The 20,648-nt window shown below is 38.5% G+C and overlaps 1 protein-coding gene across 3 annotated transcripts in view; it reads right to left on the bottom strand.

Moving 5' to 3' along the window:
• The window catches only part of BAIAP2L1 (BAI1-associated protein 2-like 1), a 109,551-nt gene that overhangs the window by 44,310 nt on the left and 44,593 nt on the right, over nucleotides 1-20,648 (bottom strand). For 2 of the 3 annotated variants that reach the window (XM_008570055.1, XM_008570054.1), the window contains exons 2-3: nucleotides 18,158-18,233; nucleotides 11,754-11,840 (exon numbers count right to left, since the gene is read on the bottom strand). In XM_008570055.1, the coding sequence (XP_008568277.1) occupies nucleotides 11,754-11,840; nucleotides 18,158-18,233 (163 nt within the window). The remainder of the gene's footprint in view (nucleotides 1-11,753; nucleotides 11,841-18,157; nucleotides 18,234-20,648) is intronic. The other variant, XM_008570057.1, reaches the window with a different exon arrangement.

Here is a 20,648-nt window from a genome sequence, read left to right as displayed (position 1 = left end):
TACAACATTTTAGTAGGGGTGGTGAAATCTGAGGCCTAAAGCTTGAGCTTCATGGCCTTGTGGTGAATCCTCCAGTATCCATGGAATCGATGAATCTGAATTTAAATCCCAACGTCACTCCTTACTAGTTGTATGACATAAGACAAGTTACTTAACCTAAGTTTCCATTTTCTTGTCCAGAAAATGAGAATAACTTCTACCTCAGAAGACTATTGTGAGAATTAAACGAAACTCCTCAATTTTGTATTTCCATTAATGTTAACAAAATCCACTCACTGAGCTATGCACACTGAGTCAGGGCCAACTAGGATCCTGGATTTTAATTCAGGTTTTCAGATTTCCCCTCATGTGAAAAGTTGAGAAGAATAAGGTAACAATCAGATGTTAATGGTATTGCTGTTGGCCTGCCTGAATTTTCTAGAGGGCTGGAAAACGTGTAAAATAACTGCTAATCCTAAAGGTTTCAAAGTAGAGTGTGTACAGTGAGCCTCTTGAATTATTACAATGTCTATTATTTTTAGTATGAATTAACTGGGATACCCCATACTGGGAACTTTTCCAAAGTGACATATTTACTTTTTGGGGGGTGCTGGTGGTAGAACATATATAAGTTTATCAACAGTAACACTTAGTATATACATAATGTTGTACAATCATCACCATTATCCAGTTCAAAAACATTTTCACCACCTGAAAAGAAACCCTGTACCCATTAAGCAGCCATTCTCCATTTCCCCATCCCCTTCAGAACCTCAAAATCTGCTGTCTCTATGGATTTGCTGACTCTGGTTATTTCATATAAACAAATCATATAATATGTGGCCTTTTTATCTGGTTCCTTTCACTTAGCACATTTTCAAGGTTCATCCTATTGCAGCATGTATCAGTATTCATTCCTTTTTATGGCTAAATAATATTCCATTATATGAATATACTACATTTTGTTTTTCCATTTATCAGCTGCTGGACATTTGGGTTGTTTCCACCTTTTGGCTATCATGAGTAGTGCTGCTATAAACACTTGTATTCAAGATTGTGTGTGGGCATATGTTTCATTTCTCTTGAGTAGAATTGGAGGAGTGGAATTGCAGGGTCATACGATAACTCTGATTAAAATTTAAGGAACGGGCAAACAGCTTTCCAATACGGCTGCTCCATTTTACATTCCTAATAGCAATGTACGAGGGTTCCAATTTCTCTTTATCTTTGTCAGCACTTGTTATTGTCTATCTTTTTAATTACAGCTGCTCTGTTGGGTGCGAAGTGGTTATCTTGTTGTTTGGATTTGCATTTCCCAAAAGACTAATGACATTGAGCATCTTTTCATGTGCCTGTTGGCATTCTTACTTTCAATAATTTTGTTAAGTTATCCAGAACAGGAAAGAGTACCTGAATAAGTACATTTACTCCCAAATGGATGAAGACCAAAAAACTTTTAGAATCCCACTGGCACTAACAAGGAACTATCTAATCCCCCCCACCAGAACTGTCCAGCCTCCACTGTGGCACCACATTGTGCCTGGGAGTGTGTCTGGTATGGTGGTCATGCCAGGCCCTACTTACCTCATGATGCTAACCACATCTGTCTTTGATGTGTCCCTCTCTCCTTTACTTAGTTGTCCTTCCTCAACCTGTCACAGGGGACACACCCCTTTGCTGTTTCCTGTGCATCTAACCAGAGCCACTCTTTCTTAGCATGCTCTAAACCCCCTCCTGCTCCTCTATCTGTGTGTTATAAGTTAGTGGTTTTGTTTCTGATCCTTAATTTCAGGCCTAGCACAGTGTTGTGAACAGAATAAGAAATCTACACCCATTTGTAAGAGGATATAAGCAGCTCCTGTGAACAAGGATGGTGGAAGTGGCATAGCCCCCTAAGTCCTCTGTGCCAACCTTCTTATGACAGGCCAGTTGTCCTGCCCAGTTGCTGCATCCCCCTGACCAGCTGTTCTTTGGCTGTGGCTGAGAGCATGAGAATGAGGACACATATACCTTCCCCATCTTTTTTCTTTTTTAAAAGAAAATGAAACTTTATTATTTTTTACATTCTAGGATGTTGTTGCGGAGCAGTTGAGAGGGAGGGGAAAGGGGAAGGAAATGGGATGGAAGAAGGAGAGAGGAGGAGGGGCGGGATTGAAGCCTATGGCACCCCGCCTCATTCCCATAGGGGAGACTGACCTTCCCCATCTTGACAGTCAATATTCTTCAAGGAGAAAAAGACCAATCTGAATAACTGTGAAAATTGTGTTTAAACAAGATAATTTTCTGTTCACACACTGCAAAATTCAAAGATTTAAGAGAATGGGCAAGTATAATAAAGTATAATGAAAAGTAAGCAACGATGTTTGAGATTTACATTTAGGATGCACCCATCAAGCAATTAGGAAGCATTAAATGCTAAACTGACTAATCTTGATTTGATGACTTAGCTTTTACACATGTAGTCTTTACTAATTATAGTACATCATGTGTACATATAGTTACTTCAAAGCTGAGAGAAGGAATGCTTTTCTTATAACGATTTCTGTTAAGTGCAATTTACAATATAGATCATCTTAAACTTTTAGGAATTTACATACTTATACCAATATACCTATATGATATATGGACTTATACGGTATATGTTCATATGGACTTTATAAATTATAAGCCTATCTTTCTCTAATTACTACAGCTAAGATCTTTCCTGCTCCAAAAGGTACAAAGATATGTTAAGTGAGCAATAGCCCTACCACAAACTGAGATGAGAAAAGTCACTTACAAAGTCTAAAGGTATTTACCATGTGCACAATTCCAGGAAAAACTATTTCTTTCCAAATCTCAAACTGAAACTACCCACAAAAAAGTTGGAATAAATGGTAATATTATAAATACTGTTAGGTAAAAACTACAAAATGCTGATTATATCTGATGAAAACACAAAATACAGACTCATACTCACATGTTGAGTCAGTTTTGGGCTATATGATGGTTTGCTATTTATCATAATCTATTTCATTGTACTATAGTGAGCAGGATAATCTGACTGCCATAAAAGCACATTAGAAAAGCATACATTTTTGATATATAGAAAACTAAAATTGGCATAATAGGCCATACAGCTGGCAGTCTCCCTGGGATCAAATTAACCAGCCATTAACCAGCGGGTGTCCTCAGCAAGGTACTTACTATACTCTTTTTGAACTCCGATTTCCTCATCTGTAAAACGTAAATGAGAATAACCGTATGTACCTCATAGTGCTGTTACGATAGGAGTTAATATTTGTTATGTGCTTAAAACAATCCCTGGCCTACATAAATAAAATTAAGGAAGTAAATAAAATCCCCTATTGTTTCTTTCCTATTTTTGTGGGAAGAATTCTAAACTCTTTAAAGTGAGCTTAACGTATAATTAAAAGATCAAATGGTTTTGATCAATAATGACTGCTTTGGCTCAACTCAGCTGTCTCACTGACTTTGGCATGAACTCTTTTATTTCATCTAGACCTTGGAAATACATTTGTAGTGTTTTTGTGAATTAGTGACATCTCTTTAAAAATATTTCAGATTTTTTTTTCTGCTCTTATTTTTAAGACCAAAGACTGTCAGGCTGGATTTTGAATTTCAACAAGACAGAACTATAATAAATATTCTTTTTTAAATTGCATGATCTATAAACAACCTATCAATAACAAGAGAAAACCTATGATTTTCTAAGTTCCCTGGCATCTCTTTAAAAATATTTCAGAATTTTTTTTCTGCTCTTATTTTTAAGACCAAAGACTGTCAGGCTGGATTTTGAATTTCAACAAGACAGAACTATAATAAATATTCTTTTTAAAACTGCATGATCTATAAACAACCTATCAATAACAAGAGAAAACCTATGATTTTCTAAGTTCCCTGATGGTGAGGAGAAAAAATCTTTTGTGCCAATTTTAAAAACTGGACCAAAAAAATTAATAATTCAAAATAATGTAATAGCTGACTACACTGGAATAAAATAACATAGCCTAAATTTATGTAATGGTAGGCTATAAAGAGCTCAAGGCAAATTTATAAACTCCCCAAAGAAAGTCTTATTCCTTGAGAAATAAATGAGAACAATCTATTTTTCTCTGCTCTAAAGATGAAAAAAGTGGTTCAAAGATTCTTTTAAATATTTTGCCAAAACGCTTGACCCTGACCATTCTGTTTTCCCTTTCAAGCTTTTCAATATTGTCTAAGTTTCAAAAATAAATGTTGCTTGATTTAGGGACAAAATTGGAAGTTTACTCAAATTTCAGTTCCCTGTTTTAAATGAGTAGTGCTAGGTCAGTATACTGCCTTGATTTAAGCTGTGCATATGCAGTGAGGACTTATGTGTACAACTACAGGTACACACCTCTGACAACCTATACAGTAATATGAATTAGACTCTATGACTTATTGTTTAATAATTTAACACAGTGGATTAAAATATTTTGCCTGCGAAATCCTGACTACAGAGCTCTGGATTTTGGTTTTGGTTTGTTTGCTCCTCCAAACAAGGCTAAGTGGTTAAGGACTTGAGCTTCTTAAACTACTGTGGTTCTTAGAATCATGTTGTCAATGTATGTTAAACCCAGACACTTGGATAGCAGGTAGTAAAAGACTGCTTTTTCTTTGGAGAAAAGGACTTCAAATCCCTCATATGATCACTCGCGTTTAAACAACTGCATGAAACTAAAAACCTTCCACCATCTGGGCAAGGGCCTGTAAAGGGCCAAATTGTAAAAATTTTGGGTCTTGTGGACCAAACTTTTATGCTGAAACCACTCAACCACTGTAGCCTGAAAGCAGCTATAGCACACAAACAAAAGGGCATGGTCATGTTCCAATAAAACTTTATTTACAAATAGGCACTGGCCAGCCCCTGTCTGTAGTTTGCTCACCCCTGAAGTTAAGGTACAACTGATAAGATAAAAGATGACACTTCAGCAAAATAAATTTGAAAGAGACTTCAAAATACATGCTAATTATTAACATCATGCAATTATGAGAATTTAGTATAAAAATGACTAGAATTTGGTATGTCCCTTAAATCATCAACATTTTCCTATCACTTTCAAATATAGTTGAAAAAAGCAATGACACATTTTCTGAATATTCTCTATAATAGAAGAATTGACTCTATTCATAAAGGATCTTTTATTTTCAAGAGAAAAAGACCAAGAAATGAGTTACTGGGTGTGTGTGTATTAAATGTATGTCTTACAGATTTAGAAATCATTTAAATCTGCCATTATTTCCTACGTTTTAGATAATTAGAATAACTTGCAAATTTTACATATTTACATTACAAGTGCTTCTTACTTCTTTGTAAGAAGTAAACTATGTTATTTATCAGAGAATCAGAGAAGCTCCACTAGTGCTTGGCATTTCCACTTCTCATTTCTTGTTGACTTCTAAGGGCAAAACTTTTACACCCTTCATAGGTGGAATAGAATAAACCCAACAGAGAAGAGAACAGTAAGGTGACTTAACAAAACCCTTACAAAAAGAATCCTTCGTGAATGACAATCAAGAGACACAATAAGAGCATCAGCAGGATTAGACCCTCAAGAACTTCAAATAATGGAATTACTGCATAAATGATAAAAGGAATCAAAAACATAATAACAAAACTTTATTAAAAGTCAATTTGCAAGGCTGGCTGGTTATCTCACTGGTATATACCACCAGGACAAGGGTTCACTGGCCAGCCACCAAAAAAAAAAAAAAAAAGGTCAATTTGCAAGCTCAATAACAAAAAGAAAAATAATCTAATTAAGGTGGGTAAAGAATCAGAATAGACATTTCTCCAAGGAAGAGATATGCAAATGGCCGGTAAGAAAATAAGGTAAATATTCTAAAGTTGATTGTAGTAATTGCACAACTTTGTGAATATACTAAAAACCACTGAATTATAAATTTTAAATGGGTGAATTGTATCTCAAGCTGTTACTAAAAAAACGCAATAAAAAATTAATCTGCAGATTTCAAAAAAGAACTAAATAGAACTTATAGTAATGAAAGATAGTCACTGAAATTAATAACTCAATGGAACCAGAAATTAGAAAATAAAAATTTTAAAATGCCATTTACAATAGGGTAAAAAAAACACCATAAACATCTAAATATGAGTCTATAAAAATGTGCAAGACTTCTACAATGAAAAATACATAGTGTTGACAGAAATAAAGAAGCCTCAAACAGATGAAAGGATATACCATCTTCATAGATTAGATGATGCAATACTATCAAGATGTTAGTTCTCCCTAAATCCATCTATAAATTCAATGTATTCCCATCAATCTCAAGATAGTTTAAGTGGAAACTGACAAACTGATTCTAAAATATATGTAAACACACAGGTCCTAGAATAGTCAAGGTACTCCTGAATAAAAACAAAGCTAGAGGACTTATACTACTAGATATCAAGATTTATTATAAATTTACAGTAACTTAGACAGTGTAGTATTGGTGCAAGGATAGCAAATAAAGCACATACAGATAGTAAAGTGTATAGCTGTATTTCCTTAATCTGTGTCTCCCAGTGACAACTCAGGTGACATATTAAAAAAATAAATAATTGAAAGAGGAACTGGGCAACGAAGAAGAAAATGCAGCAAAGAAATGAAAAATGATAACACTCAATCGAGCATACATGGAGTTATGGAAGAAATAGCTGACTGGGAATGATGACACTGCTGCCATTTGAGAGACCAATGTACAGCCACAAGAACTAAGTGAAGCCCCAACTTATCAACATACTTGAGGAAAGTGGTTGTGAAGAATAGAATGAAGATGGTTTCAGAGAAAGTGATGACAGCAAAAAAAACCCCCTTCACACTGAAGGAACTCCTGAAGATATTTCACAACACTGAAATCACAAAGGATAAAATGTTGGAAGCTGATCCTAACTTAGCAAGGAGTATGACAATTTGCTAAAGCATAGAAAAGAAGCTCACTCTGTATTATAAGTTGTATGAGAAGAAGGCAGCAAGCACTGTTGAAACTACTCTTGATAAGATTTTTATAAATAAAAACTTTAATTTTCATGTTTTGAATGCTTTAAATTAGTGTACTAATTAAATATTAGTTTTACTATTTTTTCATTTCTTTATACATTTATAACTGACAATAAGAGAGTTTTTCATGTTTCTGACAATTTTTTTTTTGGCAGCAGGGCAAGAAGGGGATCCAAACCCTTGACCTTGGTGTTATCAACACCTTGCCATACCCAACTGGCCAGCTGATAAAAATTTTTAAAGGTCACAAAACAATTGTAATTTTCCCCATTGGGTAATGACTTTGCATTAGGTTTAAACTTAGTCATTTTTGTATAAGTAATTATTTTTAACTGATTTATTCCTGTTCTTTTTTTCTTCAAACATTATACAATGCTATTTTTTTTTGTTGTTTATTTTGGTTTTTTTTCTGGCGGCTGGCTGGCACCCTGGATCTTGGTATTATCAGCATCATGCTCTAACCAACTGAGCTAATCAGCCAGTTCAATGTACACAGCCATTTTTTTTAATGTTGCTATTATCATGCAAAGTGAGGCCAGCCTGTATTTAATATTAATGAATTAAATGTACCATTTAGAAAATTTAAAAAAGAATAACAGAGTAATCCAAAAGATAGAAGAAAATAAAGATATGAGGAGGGACTAAAGAAACAGAAAACAAAGATAAAATGAAGAGAATTGAACAATTAGATCATGAATAATTAAGGAAACATATAACCTACAAACTTACATTGCATACTTTACGGAAGAGAAGAATGTCAATGAAGAAAATAGGTATTGTTTTTTGAGTCCTCAGATAGTTGTGAATATGTGAAGTGGCAATAGAGAGGCATCTTTCTAGTCTTTGATACTTTAGAAGCCACAAGGCACACCATCTCATTTCCTCTCAAACAAACCGCAAGGTGTGGCCAACATCTCTTTAGGTACGACCAACATACTCATAAAGGTGAAGCACTGCCCAAGGTCCCACAAGTTGACAGCAGCAACATAACAATGTAACCTTTACAGAGCATCTCTTAGGTGCAAGGCAGCATGCTACCTGGCAGAGTCTCAGGGGAAAGTAAAATTTGGCCTGGTCTCACTGTACTGGGTCACAGGATCTTTCCTGGGCTCCAGCTTGGCAGGGTGAGCTCTGCAACCCAGGCAGCACTGATTCTCTACTATCCCTGCAGAAGTAATTGCCTCCATGACCCTTGCTCTGTCTTGCTTGGCTGCAAAGCACATTGCTAAAAACACATGACCCAATGTGGTTGCCTGTGTGGAAGGAGGTGATTGCCAAGTTTACCTTTAGGGTCTTTCACCCACCCCAAGGGAATGATGCACCCTGCAAACCACTCAGGGAAAAATCACCCAGGGGCTACTGAGGATGAAATGAGGTGACAAAGTACCTGGCACACAGTGGACACTTAATGAGAGCCAAGTTTTTGGGTGGAAGTACAGCAGTATAAAAGGTAAGCAATACTTCTAAGAAGAGTCATACACATGTTACTTCTTTGTAATTTCCATCATCCTTAACCCTGTGACACCACGTGGTTATAGTCAGGACCATAGTGAAACCACTATTTCCAATGGGACTGATGACCACTAATGAGTACATCTGCCAGACCCACTCTGACGCTAATAATAATCTCTCACCCCCTTCTTGAAAAGATCCCCATTCTGGGGGTCTCGTGTTCTTCCTCTTCAGTGACTCCTTCTTGGCTGGCTCTTTCCTGTTCCCTTCCCCTTTGTGAAGTGCAGCATAGTGTAGAGGTGAAGAATTCAGATTCTAAAGTTGGACCACCAACTAATTGTGTGATCTGGAGCAAGACACTTCACCACTGGACCTATCTGAAAAAAGGAGAGAAAACAGGTACCTACACCCAACACACAGAGCTGTTGTTAGAACTAAGTGATAATATACACAAAGTGCTGGGCCCTGTGCTGGCACAGAACAGGCATTCAATGTTTACTGTTACTGCTATTACCATGTAAAAGTGGGCAGTCTTAAACCACTTAAGAGGAAAAGTGGTTTAGACAATTGTAGCCACACTATAGAACATACTCACTGGAAGAAAAGGCTGGAAAGAAATATAGCAATGATAAAATGGTTGTAGTGTACAGTGGTAACATTATGGGCCTGAGGTGGGGACCATCATCAGGCGATCTTCGAACAGCCATATCCTCCCTTCCTCTGTATCCCTTGGGGCTAACCATGACGGGAAGCCTTTCTGGCAGCTGGGCCATGAGCATGTGATCTAAACCAGGCCATGAGACATGAGGGGCTATGTATTGGGGCTTCTGGGCAAAGGTTTTCTCTTTGTAAAAGGGCACACCTGAGAAGAAATTCCTCCTTTCCTTTGTTGACAATGGGAAGAGAGAATGTGATGGCTAAAGTAGCAATGGTAGCTGTCTTGATACCAGGAGGAAATGGGCATGAGGATGAGAAGGAACCTGGGTCCTTACTGATGATTAACCAGGAACCTGCTACTCCTGGCCTTATATGGAAAAATAAACATGCTTATTGCTTAAGTCACTATTAGTTGGGTATTTGGTTACTTTTGAGCAAAAGCATCCTAAATTATTCCTCACATATATAATAATATCTCTTCAGTTTTATCATATGTAATAATATCTCTTCAGTTTTACCATATGAAATTTATAGGCTGGGCTGGATGGTTAGCTCAGTTGATTACATTGTGGTGTTATAACACCAAGGTCAAGGGTTTGTATCCCTGTACTGGCCAGCTGCCAAAAACAAAAAACCCAAACAAAAAAAGAAATTTATAGCATAAGTTTCATAACAAATTTACGAATACTAATACAAAAAGGCAGTAATTAGACTGCCTTTCAATAAAATATTGAAAAATGAGAAAAATACAATCTACCTTTGGTCTTTTTTTTTTGTATGAATTGTCCACTACGCTTCCATACAGGGAATTTAAACAGATATAGGATGGTATTTTAGTCTAAAGTTTAACAACAGCAAAATAAAAACTAAGCAAGTCAAAAGTAATTAATATTAGGCCTCCATAAGTAATTCTTAAAGAGATAGCATTTTATCATGGAATTGCTATAAATGAGTAGAAAATTAGTACTATGAGATAGTGAATAAGCAAAAGAACAACCTGAAATAAAATAAAACCTGAAGCAAAAGTTATTTCCATTCCCTGTAAGTAAAATACATATCTACATGAAAGAAACTCCGGCATTGCAACATATTTTCCTCACTGAAACTGAAGTTTTAAGCCTATGTTTATAACAACATTGTTGCTGTGGAAATAGTTGATTCAACATTATGAACTCACAGCTGAATAAAGTAAGGTGTGGAACAGAAGTCTTACTTAAACAGTGTCAAGACCCATAAAACATTAAGAAGGCAAACTGAATGATGGTGAATCAGAGGACCATATGTTTTAATGTAAGGGTCACAGGTTTTTTTTTCCTGGTGTCTGACACAAATATGATGTTTCTTCTTAATTTAAGTTGTATTTTTAGAAGCCTATAATTATCTCAACTACTCCCCCAAATGCCCTAAGTTTTGCTATCTGCTTCTGTCTACATAGGGCAGTCTGTATTTACTAAATTGATTGTGCTTTGGAACAGTTACTATAGTTCAGTCCTCGCCAGAACACACAGAAGTTATGGCACTAACCAGAGTACAAGTCTGGATTTTGAAAAACTTGTGCATGTATTTGAGTCTAAATACAGCAGTATGGACTTATTCATCACAGAGCATGACTTCAGGCATATGGTCTACCTTGTGTCTACAGCTTTATAAACTCTTCCAGTACAAAGGCGTCTGTGAACCCAGATGGACTTTGCACCCAGCTCCCCACCCCTCCACTGCCATGCTGTAATTTGTTCCTTGCCTTTTATGGTTCAATTAAGAGTTTCCCAAGCAATCTTGAAAACTCTCAAGATAAACTCTCAAGATAACTGAAATGGCGTGAATTACCTGAAACTTAACTTGGCGATCCTATGCTCCTCCGTTCTCCTTCCCATTTTTTAACTGGAGATAATGCACTTTTCTTTAAACACACACTTAACCATTCATCTCTTCTGCTTTTCTGAACCTTTCAAATTATGATGAATGCTTTTAAGCCAGAAATTTTACCCTTTGTATAATAAAACATATTCAACAAGTTTTAAAAATGAGGGTGATGTGTGGGACGATTAAGCAAATCAACCTTTCCCCCTGAGGAGATGGTAACAGCGAAGTGGCTCTGTAAATAGAAACCCAAACTCCCTCCTGCAGTGGGTACTGCCCAGGGTGTGGCCGCCCTCTGCGCCTGCACAGGAGATCAATTCATACCAGCAAAACTGGAAAAATCACAACTGAAAGCAACCATGAGGTGGCAAGAGCCAAGAGTACAACGTAAAGGAGTCAGATTTTCTACTAGGTGAGTCATAGGAAATACTCCTGCCACAGCCTAGAGGCCCAGCTTGCCCATCTCCTTTGGTGAAGAATGTAGGTCAAAGCTCCTGGGGCTTGATGCTTCAGGGACAAGAGGCCAAAAGCTAGCCCAAACACAAGAGGCAGAAGCCAGAGCTCCTAGGAGAGCAGGAGGCTGGGCATGAAAATGACCCAGCTGCAGCCTTTCCACTCAGCCCTCTAGCCTCAAATTTCCACAGCCCATGGTGAACACAAACTATAGAGTGCTGGACTAGCTCTCCTTTCCATTCTGGATTTGGGTCACCTCATGAGTTTTTATCAGGGTTCACAGGATGACAATTTGGGTTCATGTGTTATGGACGGTCAGCTCACCCAGTTCTGTCGACACGGGGGACCCGGTAGCAATCTCACCGATTTTGGCCACTCCATCATAGTAGGCTTTTCCTGCCAGGATCATAGCTAGACAGGGAAGGTGACACAAAATCATCACTTAGGCAAAGGAGGAAGTGACACATGTTTTCTTTCAAACATCCTTCAGTCCCTTTTAGCTGTAAGAAGGGTGGGCTGCAGCAAGTGTGGCTTTCAGATGGTAGGCCTTATGCCTGCTAGCTGATGGAGACCCCCCAACCACAGGAGAGCTCCCTGGTATCCTCACCTGGGACCAGCCTTTGGGAACATTCAGCAGCAGGAACTGGAAGTCCAGAAAAGGCCCAGCCGGCTCCTGATGTCAGTTACAGAGTGGATGTGTTCCTGACATTAAATTAGGGCTGGAATACACAACTCCAGCAAAAACTATTTTCCAGGCTGGTTATTCTACAGCAATATTATTAGCTAGTAGGACTTGTGTGGTAAACCTAGGAACCTTATCCTTCACAGCTTGTTTTACTTTTTCTATTGAAAAAGACATTCTGAATCACAACCAATCAACATGTTTATTGCCAGGGGGAAATATATGAAATTTGAAATACATTATCATCTCAAAAAACAACAGATTTGTCTGAAAAATAACTAAATGCTCTACTGTTTTTTTTTTTTTCCTTTTTGGCAGAGACAGGAAAATTTTTATTGCTATATAAGTTGGGTTCTAATTGTCTTAAAAATATTTCTCCCCTTCAGACAGATTCTGAAGACTAAATTACAACTAATGACATCCTCGGGCAAGTTACTTATCCTTTCGGAAACAAAGATTGCTCATCTATAAAATGCCCTAATAATGTGAGCACTGGATGAACAAATGGTAGCTGCTAATACCAATTGCTTCTTTCAGTTTACAACAAGCTAGTTTTGAGGAGATTGAAGGTATAAGACAAGCAAGCTTTTCAATAAGACCTAGGCTATTTAGTGTGATTTTGGGGAAAATTATTTATTTTACTCTAAGACTGGCTTCTCCTGTAGCTTTGGAGACCACAGGATTTTGGAGCTAAAAGAGCTCTCAGGAATCCTCTTGTCCAGCCACTTCCTTTCACTGACAGGAAAACTGGAGGCCACACCAGCTGCTTTGCCCCAATTTATAAAGGCTATTGTTTAAAAAGGTGGATTTTAAAAGGCAAGCATAAAAAAGGTGGGGGGTGGGTGCACAGAATTAATTCATGTACAGGCCTAGCTGAAGAATTATAGACCAAAAGAGTAGTATTTTTATGGCAAATTAATCTATTTTAGCTTTTACTATGTATGTATACAAGTTTAGGAAATGTAATGCTCTGCTATACTATCATTTTATAAGACCAAGGATAACCTTAAAGTGTAATTATAAAAAGAACAACAACAATTAGCATTTATACAGACTTCTCAAAACATTACTTAGTTAATCTAACCAACAAGGCTGAGACCTGTGTTGGTAATGTTACTGGCCATTTCAAGGGGAGCAGAGTGGAATGGAGATATTTTGGGACATGCCCAAGGTCAATGGTGAGTCAGCGGCAGTGTACACAACTCCAGCTAAGGAACTTCACTTCCTAAGTTCTAATTTATGGTGCTTTCTGGCTGGTCTCAGCTAGAATAGAAGAAAAAGCGACTCCACCTAAAAACAAGGTGTATAGCCAGTAAACTGTCAAGTTAATATACATATACAATATTTTATTATGAAGATTCTGAAGTACTGATAAGCTGAAAAGCAAATTAAAGAATGGCATGCAGGATTACACAATACTGAAACAAAATTTTTGGTTTGTATCCACACATTATATTGAAAATTTTCATTAACTGTTCACTTATGTTTAAAACCATGTAACCTTCTCAGTCTTGTAAAATATTTTTGCTTTTATAATAAAGTTGAATTAACTTAAAAAGTATATAATTTATCCAGAACTGATGAAGGATAAAATAATATTTTCATAAATTTGCCCCCCTTTGTGAACACATTAAGATACTTTCTACTGCTTATTGTTTTAAAGAATGAAGCAGATTATACCCATTTTAGTGGTTAGCCAACTACTTCATCAATCTAGGTTAATCTATATACTTCTACCAGATAATTTCCCCTTAAAATAGAGTTCAATTGGATAACTGTTCTGCTCAAAAGCTTTCAGTGGCCTCCCACCACCCACAGGGTAAGCCCACATACTCCAGAGCTCAGGATAGATTTTTACAGTGATGGCCTTCAATTAATCCCACCTCCCAGAATTCCTAGCCTCCATGGTCCCCTATTAGACTGATGGGTGGTTTGGTCGCATGACTTGCTTTAGCCAGTCAGGTGTCAGCAAGCATGACTCCCACAGGGGCTTAATAAGTGCTGGGCATTAGGACTTGTGCTCTCAGGACACTGCTGTTATCGTGTAAAAACCCAAGCTGGCCTCCTTGAAGGGAAAAGACCTCAAGGAGAGAGAGTGTACCCAGCACCTGGACCACCGAGAGTGGTCCAGGCCCCAGCTGATTGTAGTTGCAGGAGTGAAGATCAGGGGTCCAGAGAACTGCCCTGACTTTACAGGAGAAATAATAAAGTTGTTGTCTTAAGCCACCAAGTTTGAGGGTAGCTGTGCAGCAACAGATGACTAATGCTACATTCAAATGCATATATAATCTGACCCTATCCTACCTACTCCCCAACAGTGTCTCATCCATGCAGTGTGGACCCCAGGTTTGGATGCCATCTTTTCTGCCTGAAGTAGTGTCTGCCTGCAGAAACCTAACATCTGTCAGCTAGCTCAGTAATCTTGTAAGGCCTCCTGCCTGCGCAGTCCACACCAACCCTCACTGTTGAAATTCCTGCAGCACTGGTCTATATAACATTCTTGGCCATTTGCAAGTTACCCTGTGTTCCAACCTAACTGCTGACTACACATCTGGTATCCTCCAGATTCTTACCAAGGACTGTAATTACAAATTTATCTAAATTTCTCAATGGCTTCAGCAAAAGAATAACCAGATGGCCTGTAGAAATTCTGAGCATAGAGGCTTCCAGCTCAAGGGAAGAGGAGGAAAGACCTAAGGAGTGCATTAAGGAAGGTGAAGCCACAATGAGAAAGAAAGGATCGCTCCCACCATTTTGAATCCCGGCCACTACAAGGCTGATGCTGCTGAGCACACAGAGCAAGAGCTAGCAAAATCCACAGCTGTGCCCTTCCTATGAAGTTGGAGGTGGCAGGAGAGAAGAGGGCGTTGGTGGCCCTCAGGCCAGCAAGACCACTAACAGGGTTCCCATGGACCAACATAAGTGTGAGGAGCCACAAAAACTGAATAAAGGAGCCACTCAGAGACCAGTGAGTTATTGCAAGGGATTACACCTGGCCCATCCCATGGGAAGTGTCTGGAGTGTGGGTGGTGGGGGAGATGGGCCCACCAGGGGAACACTGGGGCACAGCAAGGACAGCTGATCTGCCCTTCAGTCAGCACAGGCCCACTCTGGATAGACTGGTCAGGAATATAGAACTACAGGGGGAATAGTTTGCTGAAAAGACTCAGGTCCAGACCAGAGTTTCTACATAACCCTGGTACACCGGATCTCACAAGACCCAGAAGAACTTATAAAGTCAACCATTAAAGCCTGAGCTGCAAAAAAAAGCCTTCCCCAGGGAATCAGCAGCACAACCACAGGGATCAAGGACCACAGGGCTGGTCCTCACAGGAAGTTCCCTCATTTTAGAAGCAAGCAAAGGAAAACAAATTAGTTCTAATGCAGAGTTTAAGTAGTGGAACAGTGAATAATCCAACACAGAACTGAAATAAAAAATAAAATACTCACAGACAAGAGAAAAAGTTTGATATTAACTAGTAAAGGTCTCACTTCACCAAAGAACACCTATAAAACCTAGAAAGACTGGAAGCCCCCTGGGCCCCCAAGCCAGGGAGTGGTGAGGGCCGGGGTCCTCAGCCATGCCCCCCGACACCCGCTCCCAGCCCAGCAATGACCACCAAGCCACCACAGGAAGCGCCCCAGGCTTCCAAGCTGGGGGGGGGGGGGCCTCAGGCCTCGGCCATGCTCCCCTGATACCAAAACCAGCCCATTGACGAGCACTGAACAGCCACAGGAAACACCCTGGGCTCCTGAACTAGGGTAGTGGCGGGCTGAGGGCTTCAGCCACACCCACCTAACATCTGCAACCAGCCCAGCAATGACTAAGCCACCACTGGAAGCCCCCTGGTCTCCCCTGCAGCAATGAGGGGGGTGCCACAGACCTCAACCACACCCGCTTTCCTCCATCTCCCACCCTATTTCCTTCCCCCTTCCCCTCTCCCCCTCCCACCCAACTACTCGACAACAACATCTTAGAATGTAAAAACAGATGGAACCAGGACCTACCCCTCCTCCTGCAACCAGGAAAGGAGTATGCCAAAAACACCACTTCCACGTGGGTGGTTCACCACAGCCACCACAGTAGCCATAGCTGCTGCAAAAGCGGCTAGATGCCACAACCCCAGTGCAGATGGCCCACCAGCCACTTGAATGCATCGACATAAGGAGAGTCACCAGTGGAGACCAAAGAACAGAAAAGAACATCTCTCTCCACAAAGCCCATTCCAGAGTGATAGAAGAAGCATCTGTTCTATGATAATAGTGGGGGACCTGAACACACCTCTCTCAGAACTGGACAGGTCACTTAGTAAACAAATCAACAGAGTAACTGTTACTGTTTCAGAAGGAGAGAAGAAATCTAGGGTTATGGGGGGTGGGGAGGGAGAGGGGGAGAGATTGGATAAGGGGCATAAAGAATAAGTACGATTTAATAATAATATATTGCTAATAATATTGATTTGATCAACATACATCAACATACATTGAACCCCCAAAATACATATAATCAATTATGATTCAATTTTAAAAAAAAGAAAAGAAATTCTGCGCATACTTGGTGAGGTACAGAATAATCCCCAGGAGGTAGTAAAGTGATAAGAGCCCTTTGGGGAGAAGCCTTATTAGCAGGAGGCTAAGCTGCAGGCAGCTCACTGACTCACCTTGTGAAACTCATGCTAGAAAGAAAGAAACAAACAAACAAACATCAACCGGGGGTCATAGAGATTTCCTTCACAGGGATGTCTAAAGCAATGACTCTCTGGCCTTGCAAATAAGCAATCATCAAGGGAGAGTCAGCACTGCAAGGCTCTTGCTCTCTGAAGGAAGTGGTGAGGGGCAAAAGTCACTGATACTTCTGGAGGGGAGGGGGGAAAATCCCAGACCTGTTGCATTTCCTGACACTGAACGTCAGGCAAAAAGCACAGAGATGCAGAAGAAAGTAAATAAGCAGTTTACTTCTTCAGTGACTACAACACTAGTGCTCTCGGTCACCCAAAGTCCACAGTCCAGCCAGCATACCCCCTTTCCTGGGCATACTCATGCTGAGGGTGTGTGAGGCCATAGGCTTATTTTCAAAACATCAACAGAGAGCAGCCAAAGGTGGGGTACAGCAAAAGAGTGAAATAAGAGATAAGTGAAAGACACAAAACTTGATCTGAAGCCTTCTTCAAGTCTAAAACTGCTGGAAACTAAATTTTCTACTTATGTTACTTGGTGGTCTTAGTGAATCAGGGTAGAGGGCAAAACTGGGGTCTGAATTGAATATTTTGAGGGTGACACTTGTTATGCAAGAAGAATTGCCTTGACCAGGTAAAAGTTGGGTGACTGTTAGCATTTTAAGTTTGTAAGGTGATCACTGACACATTATAAAATATTCACCTTTAGTAGGAAAATACATGTGGAGATGCACATCATCTTCCTCTCTGGAAACCTCTTCAAACTAGCAATAGCTCTGGTTTGCAAAGAGAGGCAAATACTAACACTCGAATTCGTTTTAACTGAAGCTCTTATTTTGAAATGAGAATCTAAGTCCACCCTTTAACTTAGATGTTCTTCCATTCAGGTGAAAAATATGATTTCTCATGTTAGTATCAAAAGTGGTACATCTAAAAGCAAGAAATTCTTCTATGTAAATAAAAGCAGAATAATTCCTGTGCTGCGGGACACTAACATATAAATATATTTTAAGTACACATTTTATATATATTATTAGTTCACAAAGAATTTGGTTTAAAAAGTAGAAACACATGTTTATGGCAACGATATAAGATTGAGCTGTGTCAAAAAGCATGGCTTCATAGTTAAAACACATTACTTATAGTAGCTATAGTGATAATATAACTATCATTAAGTTAACTCATTTCAAATACATTAATATTATATACTATCATTGCAAAGTGCTGTACATTAAATTAATTGTAAATACTACCATTTAAAGATATTTTAAAAAATTCAATATTAAGCATTTAAAAATGATTATATAAAATATTTACTGAATGGCTTTTATATGTTATTTATACTTATCAATTTAGAAAAACAGACTTACCATTAACAGCTTTCTCATAATTTTTTCCTAGATTTATTAAATTTCGTAGCCCAGGATTGAACTGTTCCATAACATTCTGACAAACAAACAAACAGAAATAATTAATAAAAGAAATAAACAGTAGACCAAGTTATCTTTAGATATTGTCACTGTGTGGCCTAGGATACCTATGTATATTTAACAGTACAGTATACATATTAATAAATGTTGATTTAAAAACCATGAAGAGCTCATATTTCCTTACCTAGTGGAACAGGAGTGCTTGCATGTGACAAGGTATATGTAACCTCACAGTTCTCCAGTTGCACAGGACTCCCTAGAACTTACTATAAATGGAGCAAGCACCAGACATTCATGTCTCTATTATACCCTGGAGGGGCCATGGGCCCAGAGGCTAATGTACCCTCTTGGGTTTAGGTAGATTGTTAATGGTTGTCATTCTGGTTTTAAGAAACAGGTGTGCATGATCAGCTACCTAAACGTAATTATAAGGGCAATGTTTTGGCTATTAATCAAATACAAATTTCCAAGAGATTTTGTATTTACCAGGGGAGGGCTTGGGGGGTGGGTGTTGCTGATGGCCCTAAGACACAGACCCACCTGGAACCTTCTTTCTAGGTGATTTCCAGTGATTGGTTTATTCACTAAGTACTTGTGGAGTAACTACTATGTGCCAGGCCCTGTATACACAGCCAGGATGACAAGAAATGGTTTCCCCTTATGGATTTCAAGATGCAGTACCATAGTTTTCATTTTAAAAAGTGTCATTCCTATATCACTAGGAAGTCATAAATACAAAGACAGATGCTATAAGATGTGCAATTACTTAGAACATTGGTATAAATTTAAAATTTCTTAATTCTGAAGTACAGACAACAAATTGCTCCTATGGTGCTCTGACTTCACAACTCAGAACACATGGCGATCATATGTATTTGTTCCATCTATGAACAATGAAATTCATGATACTAGTCATTCCAAATAGACCATTCAAGTTTCATTGTCCCTCTCCCTCAATTTGTACTCTGTAGATGACCAAAAAATAATGAAAAACTACCCAACATTCAAAGTGGCAGATACTTTACACACATACCCTTCAGAATAAAAAGATTCTCCATTATGAATCAGGAGTACAGATAGAACATGATGACTTCTATTTTTATCAAACAGTAATAAAGGCTTACAGTTAAAACCGGTGCCTCAACCTTTCCCCACCCCGGTCTTACTCCTGAGAGCACTTTCAACTAAGCTGTTGTTATATTTATTGCCATAGTTTTGAATACTTTACATTTCTCAATTTTAGACAGTAATTACTGGTTTCCTACTATAGTAAATGAAGATTTAGCTCTCTTCACCTCCTCCCCATTTACCCTTCCTAATCCTTCCAGTTTAATTAAATGGCAATTTTCTAGTAAATCAACAGTCAGTGTTTACTATGACTTTGTAAATATCGGTCATTACAATGCAAGGAATGTACTAAGGCTTATGTTTCCTCTCTTGGTAAAGCCTTTTTGTTTTTCCTGGAATATTAATAATTGTCTCATTTCCGCCCCCCTTGCTTAATTTGCTATGTATCTACCTTAAATTTTTCCACATGCAGAGGCCTATCAATATTATTTTTCAAGTGTACAAAATTGTCAGCTAATCTTCCATTCCATTTTTTCCCCAGAACTTCCTCCAAGGACTCTCTGTCCTCTTGCTCAATCTGGCCTGCCAGTCCCTGGGCCTGTCCCTGGTGCCCTTGCATGTCCCTTTCTGGTGGCCTGTGTTAGAGCTCTCATTAGCTGGATCCACATCTTCCTCTTTCTTCCTTTATTCCTTTCTGCTGGAGCTCATACTCCAAGAATGACCTAAGAAATGCTATGTGAGAGGTAAATTGGAGTCCACATGCATATGAAATTAACTTTACCTTGACATTTGATATTTTTCTGGGTAGAACAGATTTAAACTATTCTCCTTAGAATTTTTAAGATATCACTCCACTATCTTTAACATCCAGTTTTGCTGTTGAGAAGTTAGCTGTCATCTCCTTGTATGTGACTTTAAAAAAAAACAACAAACCTATTTCTGGAAGCTTTCTCTTTAACCCCTGTGTTCTGAAGTTGCATAATGGTCTCAGTGTGGGTATTTTAAAAATTTATTCTACTGGACACTCAGTGGACCCTATCCATGTGAAAAATTACATCCTTAAGGTCTGAAAAATGTTCCTGTTTTAATTCTTGTTTCTTCATTCTTTCTGGTACTCTGATGAGTATTTTACATATCCTGGATTTATTCCCTAATCATCTTATCTTTTCCTCCAATTTTCCACTTTCTGTCTTCATATTCCACATCTCTGACAGACATCCTCAACTCTAGGTTCCAACTCTTCTATTTTTTTAAGCTTTTTGCATCAAATTTTTAATTTCTAAAAGTGCTTTCAAGTTTCTTGATTGCTCCTTTTTTTTTTTTTTTTTTCCTTTTTGTCTCTTTTTTCGTGTCCGGCAATGGA

Source organism: Galeopterus variegatus, unplaced genomic scaffold (assembly GCF_000696425.1).
Source record: "Galeopterus variegatus unplaced genomic scaffold, G_variegatus-3.0.2 Scaffold566, whole genome shotgun sequence".
NCBI lineage: Eukaryota > Metazoa > Chordata > Mammalia > Dermoptera > Cynocephalidae > Galeopterus > Galeopterus variegatus.
The sequence above is the reverse complement of the archived record's forward strand: the minus strand, read 5'-3'. Positions and strand labels throughout refer to the sequence as shown.